This window comes from Scophthalmus maximus, chromosome 16 (genome assembly GCF_022379125.1).
Source record: "Scophthalmus maximus strain ysfricsl-2021 chromosome 16, ASM2237912v1, whole genome shotgun sequence".
Taxonomy (NCBI): Eukaryota; Metazoa; Chordata; class Actinopteri; order Pleuronectiformes; family Scophthalmidae; genus Scophthalmus; species Scophthalmus maximus.
The window spans coordinates 17838612-17849990 of record NC_061530.1 but is presented as its reverse complement, the minus strand read 5'-3'; the positions used below and the strand labels follow the sequence as shown (position 1 = coordinate 17849990).

At 47.5% G+C, this 11379-nt stretch overlaps 1 protein-coding gene across 1 annotated transcript in view; it reads right to left on the bottom strand.

The window, feature by feature from the left end:
• Nucleotides 1-2872: 2872 nt before the first annotated feature.
• Nucleotides 2873-11379, bottom strand: part of LOC118287410 (heparan sulfate glucosamine 3-O-sulfotransferase 3A1-like) — a 30844-nt gene continuing 22337 nt past the window's right edge. Inside the window, exon 2 of the mRNA XM_035612554.2 lies at nt 2873-5372. Coding sequence (XP_035468447.2) covers nt 4751-5372 — 622 coding nt within the window. The 3' untranslated portion in view covers nt 2873-4750. The remainder of the gene's footprint in view (nt 5373-11379) is intronic.

Below are 11379 nucleotides of genomic sequence, written 5' to 3'. Positions count from 1 at the left end.
TTTTTCTTCATGGGAACGTCTTAAAAATCCAAAAAAACCAAAAGAACAATTGCCGCATCATGGCCCCGGAACATTTCTGTGCCCGTATGCATTTTGCAGGCCACAATCTCTCTGCTCTGTCACAATGAGGACAATCTGCAGTGCGGTCGGCGGTGAAATGTCAGAACTCTGGGAATGCGAGTCCTCAACAGAGGCGAGCGGAGGCTCCCGTCGCTCGTTTGAAGCGGTTTGATGAAGAGATGAATTTGTTGATGGCTGCTGCGTGTTTAACGTAAATGCCTTTATGTTTACCCGCCTGCAGCCAAGAGTATAAAACACAGGTGTCTCGGCTACATCTGGCCACGTAGGGCACCAGATAAGACTCGGGGAAAAAATGCCGCTTTTGAAGTTTTGCAGATCTCCCTCTGAGATGCAGCGCTGCACGATCAGATGAAGCAAACCTGAAATTGAAAGTGCGACTCAGTCGCCCCTCCTGGCTGTTTTGATTAAGGCTGTGTGTGTGTGTGTGTGTGTGTGTGTGTGTGTGTGTGTGGGTATGTGTGTGCGCCTGCCGGAGATATTTGCCCAGACTAGGCCGGGGGGGATTAAGGGGCTTCTCTTCTGGGATCCAGAAAAAACAGAGGCCTGATCTCCTCCATGTCCCTCCGCGGGGCAAGAGGCGGGTGGCGACCGTGTTTCGTGTGTGCGCGGAAAAACCAGTGGGTCGGGCGCCAAAGCGTGCACTCGCGGCAAAAGATGAACAAACCATTCCTGGCCTTTCTCCCCTTCAAAGCGATCTCGCTGATCCCTTCACTTCATCATTTGACATGGCCTTTGAGAAGCCCGTGGCACCTCACGCCCGCACGCACATTCCCTGTGCCGTGTTTTTCCCAAAGCGCCGGCGGGCTTTCTTTCGTGCAGCCCACCCGTCATTCGTCGCACCTCTGTGTGCAAACACAGGCCGCGAGTTGCGTGTGTGGAGGGGGGGGGGGGGGGGGGGGTCTGGATGAGTGCAAGTTTAAATAGCTTAGCGGTGCGTGCCAGCTAATTGTGCACAGGTGACTTTACACAGGTGCGTCTCCACGCTGTTTTTTGGCGAGGTTGCGCGACGCCCAGTTTAAGAAGAGAGCTCATCAAAGGGATTTTCCGAGGCTGCCGGACATGCCTGTCTTTCTGCAGCCGCTCGCCACACGCCCTCCAAAAGCCCACCACATGCTTCAAGCTCCTTTTTCTTTCAATCGAAGGACTCCGAGTCGTCCGCGGGCTCCGTGCCGCTGATCCTGAGCCCAATGCTCACTGACAGTGGTGGTCTGCGCGCCGTCCCGCCGCAGATGCATTTTCCTTTTCATGGTGAGCCGCCCCTCAGAGAATTGAGCGGGAGGATGAAAACTGTCGCTCTTTATTACCGTGAGTAGCCGTCGCCGAAGAGGCCCTGCTGCCGCCAACCCCCCACCCCCTCCCACCCCCTCCTCGCTCAGGATAGGAATAACAAGCAAATTGAACAAGTCAACAAATGGACATCAGCCTCCGCTCCCGGAGACTCCGCGCGGGCAGTTGACGTCACTTTGTGTCAGCGCGCTGCCGCGGAGCAGCTTCGAACGCGCTTCAAAAAAGATTCGTGGACTCTTCCTCCCTCTCGTCGCGATTCGTCCGCTAAGTGCCTGTCAGTGCAAATTTAAGTCAGTCGGCGAACCGCAGGAGGAGGAGGCCAAGGGATTCCTTCGGCGAGGAAAGACATCATACAGGTGCGGAGGAGGAGGAGAGATGTTTACAGAACAAGTTAATCCCTTCGGGCACAAGCTGAAGCGAACGTACACATTGTAAACTATTATGTGAGCCACGTGGATACGTTCGTGGTCTCAAGCGATCAGTTTCGTCGAAGGCCGCCCTCAGGTACGACGTATAGAAGTCGTAAAAACATGTGCGCGTGTGTGCTAGTCGATTGGCCATTAGCGTTCACCGTAGAGGAAATAACTTCCACGGGCCTAAAAAAGAGGTGATTTGTAAGATTGGACATTTATACGCACGTTATGCATCAGCACTTACCTCCGACTTCATCTCTTCAGAAGCTTTCAGGCTGACATTCAGGACGGAGATCGGCAAATTGCTTCCTCGAAGACGGGCCGACACTTAACTTATTAAATGGATCTCCACTTTAATGCCGACCAAATATAGAGTCGGACGGATGGAAAGTGATTCGACATTCAGATTGAGGAGACCACGGCGCTTTCATGATGTTGAGTGGGCTTGTTTTAGCTGGTGAAGATGTCGTTTCCCATCTTTTAAGGGGACGCCATCGCGTCGCCAACGTACAAACCTTACCAGAAGTTCTGTTGTGCACAACAACCTACGTCCAGACTCAACGGTGTGAGCACAATAGAGTCCCATGTTTTTGGCCACGATGAACAGAGGACGAAAACACCGTAGCCTTGTCTCTAAGACAGCAGAATATCTGAATATTTGATCGATTATTTCTTCATTGTCGTGCATCACTTCACTTGCCGTCGTCGCCCCGCAAAATAGGAGCTGCCAGGCCATTCGGAATGAGGCCCCCTCTCAGATCCCAAGTGTCTTCCGAAGATTCCTCGACGCCTCCCTTTTGATCCTGTCCGCCCCGGAGGCCGGCTGCGGGTGAGCAGAGACAGTATGCGCCGGTGTTACCAGGGGAGACATGAGAGAAGCGAGGGGAGCGCTGCGGCGGTTCTGCGGGAAGCCGAGCTCGTTAGACGCGCGAGCGGCACTGCGACGACTTTAATGTTCCCTCCTTCGGCGCCGTGCCGCGGATCTGGTATCTTGTTACGCTCGTGCGTACGACTTATTTTTTTTTGAGGTCGACTCATTGTTATGAAAAACAGAAGCGGAAAAAAAAAGAGAAAATACATCCAGGCCAGTGTAAATTAAACATGTACATATAGCATCTTTTATTCAATGAGTGTCTTGAGAAAAACTCCCGACAAACTTGAGGTGAACGACAGTCAGAACAGCACAGTCAGATTGGTAACACGATTATCAGGGTTCTTTTCCGATGCTCGCCCTGAAAAAAAACCCCCACACACACACTGTTGATTTTGTGTCTTTGGAGGAACATCTGCTTTCAGAAAGTGGCTCACAACACAAGTAGACAGAAATTAGGGAAAAACAACTCAGCCATTGTTCTCATGCGCCCTCACACACACACACACACACACACACACACACACACACACACACACACACACACACACACACACACCGCCTCGAGGCAGGGAAGGCCAGTGACATCAAGTGTATTCAATTCACAACGAGGCTTGTTGAGGAAATTCGAGTCGCGGCCCGGGACCCGGCCCCTCGGAGGTCTCTTACCTCCACCGGAGTCGCTGTTGCTTGAATAATCGCGAGGTGCCATCTCTGCCTGTAACTTCATTAACTGAAGGTTTTCGGGGGAAACATCCCTTGAAATAACATGAGCCGCAGCTCCGACGCTGAAAGTGGACACGAGTGTTTCCCCCCCCCGCACTGAATAGCAAATACACGTTAGCATGGATGACCTGAATGAGGATAACACGTTTTGTTAGCGTTCAGTATAAAACAAACAAAAGAAGTCTAAAGGCATGAGCGCAATAATCAAAGAGCAAAAAATAATCATGAGGAGTTATTCAAAATACAAACATACTGCGTTGAGTAAACTCTTGAATAAATACATTTCAAAAATACATATATTTTTATCTTTTCATATCCTTTTTTTGCTAGAAAATTTGAAAGCAGCTATGTATGTTTAAAATATGGCATTAAATCACTCAGTAGGAGCTTTTTTATCAAAAGCCCCCAAACACATTTTCTTAAGGAATCACTGCATAACAAAGTTCTCTCTCTCTCTCTCTCTCTCCAGACTTAAAAAAGAAAAGAAAAGAAGAGTTTCTTCCGATAGTGCAGGGCGAGACATGACGAAAAATCCCTCGACAACTCAATCGTCTTTTCCCAGATGAAAACATCTCCATGATTGTGGATTAGAGGCAGCTCTGATGATGAGAAATGTAACGGTGAAAGATTGCATATCCGGGGCTGCCGCCGCGGAGAGATCGGAGCTCCCGTCTCTCCCGTAACAGCCACATATTGCTTATGGTTCGGCGGCGAGGCCGTGTTTCTGCGACAGAGTAATAAGGACACTGTCGGGGAGAAATCTATATAAGATTTTTGACAACAAAGTCGGAATATTTCTGAAAGAGTCAAAGTAAAAGTCAAAAGTTCAGAGTAAAATTTAAAACATTGTCACGGTTTTATGAGTAAATCAATTATAATATTTTGGAAAACAGTCTTGCTATTTTAAATATAACCATGTACTTGCATCATAATGTTTTAGCTGTTATATTCTTGAGAATTAAAATCATATATATATATATATATATTATATATTATTAAGAGAGCTATGTTGTAAAATTTATACAAAAATAATTAAAAGGAACAATTTTAACAGAATTAACCCTCAATTTTACAAAATATTAAAAGAATCATAAATATTATGAGAATACATTTATAATTTCGATGAAAAAGGGGGTAAGTTTCGAGACTATAATAAGCAAAACTTTACAATTCGATAGGCTAGATCTGATAAGATGTCCATGTTTTCCCTTTGTACTGTCGATCAGTACAGATGTTTTTGAGTATTGCGATATTTACGTCTTATTCCTTGAAATATGACAACTTTGTTCTCAAAACTTTTTTCCTCCTTGAGTGGCCCTCACTAGTCCATCGTAGTTTTTCCCATAGTCCTCAGTGTCACGGACGAACACGTTCAGTCATCCCAGCCAAAAAAGCGTCCCGTCATCTGGTAGAACTTCATGTTGAAGGGCCGGTAGAAGTCCCGCAGCCGCTGCACCACCTCGGGGTCAATGTTCGGGTGGGTGCGGCCTTTGGTCTTCCCCAGGCAGTGGGGCTTGCTGCTGCCCTCGGCCTTCTTGAGGCAAGGGAAGCCCTTGGTCTGGTTGAAGTAAAAGTGTTTGTCCGTGATGATCCGCTTGAGCCCCAGGAAGTCCTGCACGCGGCCCAGCTCTCCGGCCGGGTCGCTGATCAGCCGCTCGCCGCTCACGAACAGGATCTGGTCCATGGGGAAGTACTGCAGCCAGTTGTCCAGGTGCTTGGCGTAGATGCCGATCTGCACGGCGCTCCACGAGGTGTCGATGAGCCCCGTAGTCCTGTTTTTGAAGGTGAGGCTCTCGAAGGAGGGAATGTCGGGCTTCTTGGACAGCGTCTGCGTGTAGTCGGAGATGGCCCTGGTGACGGGGTCCCTCACCACCACTATCAGCTTGGTGTCCCGGGACATGGCGGCGATCCGCGCCGGAGCCTCTCTGGTCACAAAGTAGCTGGGGGTTTTCTCCATGGTGATCTGGCCCTCCAGCGTCTTGGGCATCAGCTCCCTAGGAAGAAAAAACAGAGAACAAGAAGGGGGGGGGAGTAAGATATTTTTTCGAACTGCACCTCTGACTCAACGGCACGAAGCAACGGACACAACCTCTCTTATTACAATAAACATTACAAGTGGATGAACTCAGGCTAAGTCATCAAAACCTCGGAATCCAATCAACCAAAAATAACAAAGCTAACGGTGCATGTGCAGTAGTTTATTTATTTGATCTCTATCAGGTGTGACCAAATGTTGATTTGCAGTTTTGGCACAGCACCACGCTTCGGGCTCGTCTCTGGATGTAGAGACATTCTTGCGACGATAGTATGCAGATGCTACGTCAAGTGATCCTTAATGTAGTCAGAGGCCTTAAGACATCAACAGGACTCCCCTGGGCGCATTTGAAAGGAGGTATTCTTCACTCTCATATGGCGCAGCAGGAAGAATATCAATCTCTATATCCATGCTATGGTAGTGCTGGCTATGAAATATTGATACTTAAGCCAAAAGGCCCTCTGCGCATAATTGATCACCTTCCTGTCTTTTACCTTTTTCGACAAATGGAGAACATCAAGAAGCTTTTTCGATGCAGGAGTTGAACATGTGGTCTTACCCTGTTTGTAGGTTTTATAATCAGTTGGACTTGAGTAACTACATGAATATGTTCACCCCTATGAAATGAAATATTAGTGAAGAAAAGTATATTTAGAGCAAAAACGTTCAGCTAGGCACGCCCTGAGGTTATGACATGTGATGGTCGAAGTCCTTTTTTTGTCGCAAACTCACAGAAGGGATGGGGAAACAAGCTAATCCATTCGGCCATGCCACCCCACGACTCCCACTCCTCTTTCTCCACTTTCCTTCTGCCCACCCGCCTTCAGGACAGTGACTCCCAGCAAAGCGGGTAAAAGCAGCTCATGAATGATTAAAGCGCCCTCCCCGTGCCATTTAGAGCCTCTACAGAATACAGCTTTAAAATTCACCAAAGTACAGAATGCAGGCGTCAATTATTCATCTGCTCGGGCTGCTGCTGTTTAAAGCGATGACTGGCACTGACAAAGTGGCCCGGGCTGCTCCCGGGGCAGTTTGCTGCCCGTGACAGAACTGCTGAGACCCCTGAAGGACGGAGGTCATCGGAAATGTCTGACGGAACCGGAGGGCGCGCAAGACTTCCAGCGTGCTGCTTATGATCGTTCCGTTGACATACAATCAAAGTTGCAGCTTCTGCCAACCGGCGAGTGTCTTCCTCTGATGTGATGGGCGCCGTTTTTCTGCCTGGTAAACAATCATGCTCCGTTTAACATGCACAGAACGAAATGAGACAGAGGGCACCGAGATGCTTGCAGAGGCCAAGCTTTACACAAAAAGAGTGCATGTTCAAAGGACATCAGCTGTCATGATCAATGTGAGGGCGGGTTTCACCGAGGGATTTCTCCAGCAAGTCCTAAACAAAATATATCAACTGGAAAGTCCTCATTGACAAAACAACATCGATTAAGGCTGGGTTAGGTCCAGGCACAAAGACACCGAACACTGATCTCTTGTGCCAAAGCGCAATGATTTCTTGACCCATCAAACCACACGACCGCCTCCTTCTGTAGACTTAGGAGTCATTATTCATGTGAGGACTGTGTTTTTCCCTTTATTCCAAAGACTGGATTCATGTTGGAAAACAAAACATTTGGACCACGCTAAAAATCCTAATCAGAGATCATTCCAAAATATTCGGGATTGACATTATGACGATTGAACTTGTCAGAGTTCTGATTACTGAGGCAACAGCGCAAGTGCGTCTTTGCCAGTTTTCCATATGGTTGTTTCAGGATTTATAAAAGCTGCCGGTTGAGCACAGCACACGAGGTGAAACAGATCTAAAAGCCGTAAGTCAATACCTCCAGGCCAGTGTCAAAACACACGAGTTTATGTGGTTGAGTGGATTTTCTCCGTGAGGAACAGATCACAGGGTCAGCACAAGGAGGGGGGCATGCAGGAAGTGGTCGATAAGAGCAAGAGCAGCAGCTCACGGGCGCACCAATGTCTCGACATCCGCTGGCAACGTTGACCATAACCTGACACCCCCTCCCAAGTCCTCTCGATGTCGTCGACCTCTACAACAGCTGTGGACAAGGCTCCTCTCCTCTCACATTAGCTCTGCCTCACCGCCCCAAGAGTCCAGGATGAGGCTGCACTCTGCAATGGTGCTTTAAAACAAACCCAATGTCATTTTGGAAGATAATGGCTACCAGGCAGTAATGAAGAACGTGGAGACTAATTATTGATAGACGGGGGCTCTCTGTCGCTGGCATGCAGGTAAAGTCTTCCTGTTCGACTTCCTTCCTGCCTGTAGTGGCCACATGCTGATTTGGTGGAACCACTAGACGTCTGCAACGGCCCCTGCAGTCCAACAACTTTATGATAGAAAGGAGAACATTATTGTGTTATGAAAAAGAAATGAGCCCGTACCAAAAGGAGGCATCCATATTTGATGGCATGTGCGGAGCTTGTTCTGTGGTTGGTGCACTCACAGCGGTGGTATGGCAGGTGCGAGGGCACTCGGCGGGTTTCAGGGTCACTGTGCGTCGTGGAAGTCCAAGTATGAAGCACTCATGTATGTCAGGTTGATGTAAATTTTATAGCTATTGGAAGAATTCGGTTTCAGGTGCACAGAGTGCAGTCACATGAAAAAGGATACTGCTTTCACTCCCTTGTTCTGTCTTCTACGAAGCTACAGATGCATTCTAGGTCTTTATTGTTTAATCTTGATTTCCTGATTTAGCATTGCACTATCCTTTTTATTCCACACTTCTCCTTTCCTTGTCAATATCTGCCACCTTCATTTCCCACAAGCAACTCAACGATGACAATTCGGTTGGAGATACCGCTAGGTAGGCTATCTAATGCTAGTAGGGGCCAATTTAGCTTCGGACTGCTAGCCCCAAGCAGAAATTAGGAGCTATCTTAGAGAACTTTAATCTAATTTCTTTCTAACTCCACACCTACATGTAATAAAGAAAACTAAAATTCAAATCTTTTGTTTTTAGAACCAACTGACGGTGCTTCAAGTCTTGTCACTTTGCACAGGTCTTTCACCAAAACCAAGTTTTTAACGTGCAATAAATACAAAATGTAAAAGATTTGTGAAAAGGTGCCCATAACAAGTTTTTCTTTACTAGTTTTGGACATTTTTGCAGACTAAAGGATTAATCAAAGACTAATCAGCAGATTTAGCGATAATGAACGTAAGTGTAAGTTGCAGTCCTGGTGTTGATTTATTTCCGTCAATCAAGAAGCATGTAAGTGACACCATCGTTACACAAGCAAAGATCCTCAGTTCTCAGCTTTTAGTCGGGCAAAGGAACAAGACACGCTTGGTTTTAAATCAAGTGAACCACACTAAGGTATTTCTTTCCATTCGACAGCAGACACATACGGTGCTTTCTAATGAAACTTTATTGGCAGGGTATAGGCGATGTAACAGATGACAAAACCGTTCCAAGTGCTTGAGATTTACTGCGGCTCCAGATTCTGCTTTGATGTCTTCATCGGGCTGCTAAAATACGACTCCCTGAGCACAGTCATGCACGAAACGCAGGCTGCGGGGTCCACTCGGGAAAACATCCACGCCGGCCCCCGAAAAAAAAAAAAACAGCACATGAACCCTGGCCTACCTTTAAATCAAATTCCCTGCTTTTGGCAATGCGTCGAAGTACTGGACGGAAACGAGAAAAATACTTGGGATTAACCAAGAACATCACAAACAGCTTGTGTACATGACAAAACATAACACATGTTGTAATTGTACGTCATTCCTCTCATATGGAACTAACTAGCTGCGGAGGGATGCCAGGACTCATTCAGGCGACTCTGTTCCCCGTGAAGAAGCCAACTCCAATGTACACAGTGAAGTGCAGTACATCACTCAATGGCTCCTTTGTAGACTCGTCTATAAAGTAACCACGTTGGAATAAAAGGCCCCGATGCACCGCTGCTTTCGTTTTCCCCCGCCGAACGGACTTCACTCGCAAAGTACAGGCTGTGACTCATGTCTGCCTGTTATATAAATGCCAGAAAACAGTACGAAGAATTTCGCCATAAGGTCGTATTTACTGTAAATCGGGTGCGCACACATAATTTCGACAGCGTGACACGCAAATTAGGGAGGAGAAATAGAAAAAGCTAACAAGCCATCGGCTCCGAGAAGGAGCCGCTTCCTCGCATTATCCCCGGACCCTTTTTAAGGAAAAGGGCTTTGGATCTTGGCCAACGTCTGTCAATTGACAGGAGTTGTAAAGACTAAGAGGCAAGTGGGCATGAGTTCTGTCCACTTCTCCCCCCCCCCCCCCACAAGGCTTTGATTAATCCTCCCTCCTCCTGCAGGGAGGCCTGGCGGGCATAAATACACACCCACAGCATTCCCCTGCCCTGAGCACCAGATAATAATCTTGTAATTGGCTCAATATTTCTGCTGTTTGCAGGCGAAGCAAAGGGGCCAGTGCCGTGCCTGGTGTCTCGGACTCACCAGATATTTTCCAGGTCAGTGGATGCCAGTGGAGGTCAGAGCGACAGGAGGAGGGGGGGTGTTGATTTAGAGTAGTGGCTGCTGTGCGGTGAGGAGTTGAGCCCGTTGCGATGAACTCGGCAGCTTTACAGCTCTGTCCACGTTGAGCAACAGCGCCGCCCTTCACCTGCCCCCGCGGGCCGGGGGAACGCAAGGGGGGAAAACGTATGAGGTGGGATCTCGCTGTGTCACGGCCTCTGCAAATGACTCTGGGATTCCAATAGAAACACAAAAATGACATTTTTGTTTGCTTTCAACTCTCATTCACCTCCCTCAGTAACAATCACATTGTTTTAGGGGCGAGCAGGGAGCAGCGCAATGTGGCGCTGGCTTCGAAATGTTGGATGGAGAGCGATCCAACTATTTATAATTCAGGGATTACAGATGTGAGCTTCCCAGCAGCAGACTGTCGCGATCAGGATAAAAGTTTGTTTTATGACCCCAACACTCTCACTCGTTCGGGATCAGACCACCTGACCTTTCTTTCCCCCCCCGTCCAATGGATTTATAATCCTTGTTCACTGTGCCACTTTTCCCTGCACACCTGCGCTTTACAGCTTTTTAAAATCCTCTCTCCTGCCGCACGGTGAACGTCTCCTCCGACGCGGCTGCACAGGATCACTGTCATAGCTCCGGAGGCATGTCTGAGGCCGACAACACCGTACCGACAACGTATTGTCACGCGACGTCTCCCGGAATTCCAAACATGGCGGACAATCGACGCAACATCTCATGTATCATCTTTGACCTAACACCCTTAAAGTATTTAAATGCTGCGTTTAAGTTCAAACTTTTTTATGACCAATCAAAACACTACATTCACGACATCGTTATAGCGGCAACAACTCAGGTCGCTACCTGTCTTCTTTCGCTTTGACGCCACAATTCAAATATCTGCCACCGACAGAGGAAACGGAAATACTGAAATCGACTGTGCAACCAATCACGGTGCGAGCTCTTATCGCATTGTGGCCCTACAGCGCGGCCGCAACCAGAGCTCCAACGCCGAGTATCTAATTTGATCAAGGACAATCAGTGTGTCAGTGCCAGAGAGCCAGCGTGGCACCAGAACCCTGGAACCAGCTCAACCGAAAGGAACACAGTCGTATTTAAGGTTTTCTATAAAACACCTGCGCTTAAAGCTTTTTTCCTGCCAAAATGTATCCAGTGAAAAAAAAAAAAGGGCTTTGTCACTGAAATCAAAAACTTTCATTCTAATGAAAGTCCGTATGCTCCCGGCTTCTCTTTGTACATGACGCTCTGCTTTAAAGGAAAACCTCAAACGGTTTTGTTTTTTAAAAAAGAAAATCGTGATTGTTTTTCATCACACTGATCGATTCTGACTCGATCCTGATTTCACCTTATTAAAAATGCATTTTGCACAACTTGATTCATGTGTGGCGCATTGGTCCAATGGACACTTATGAAAAAATTAAACTTAAAAGCAGCTTATTTTATAGGC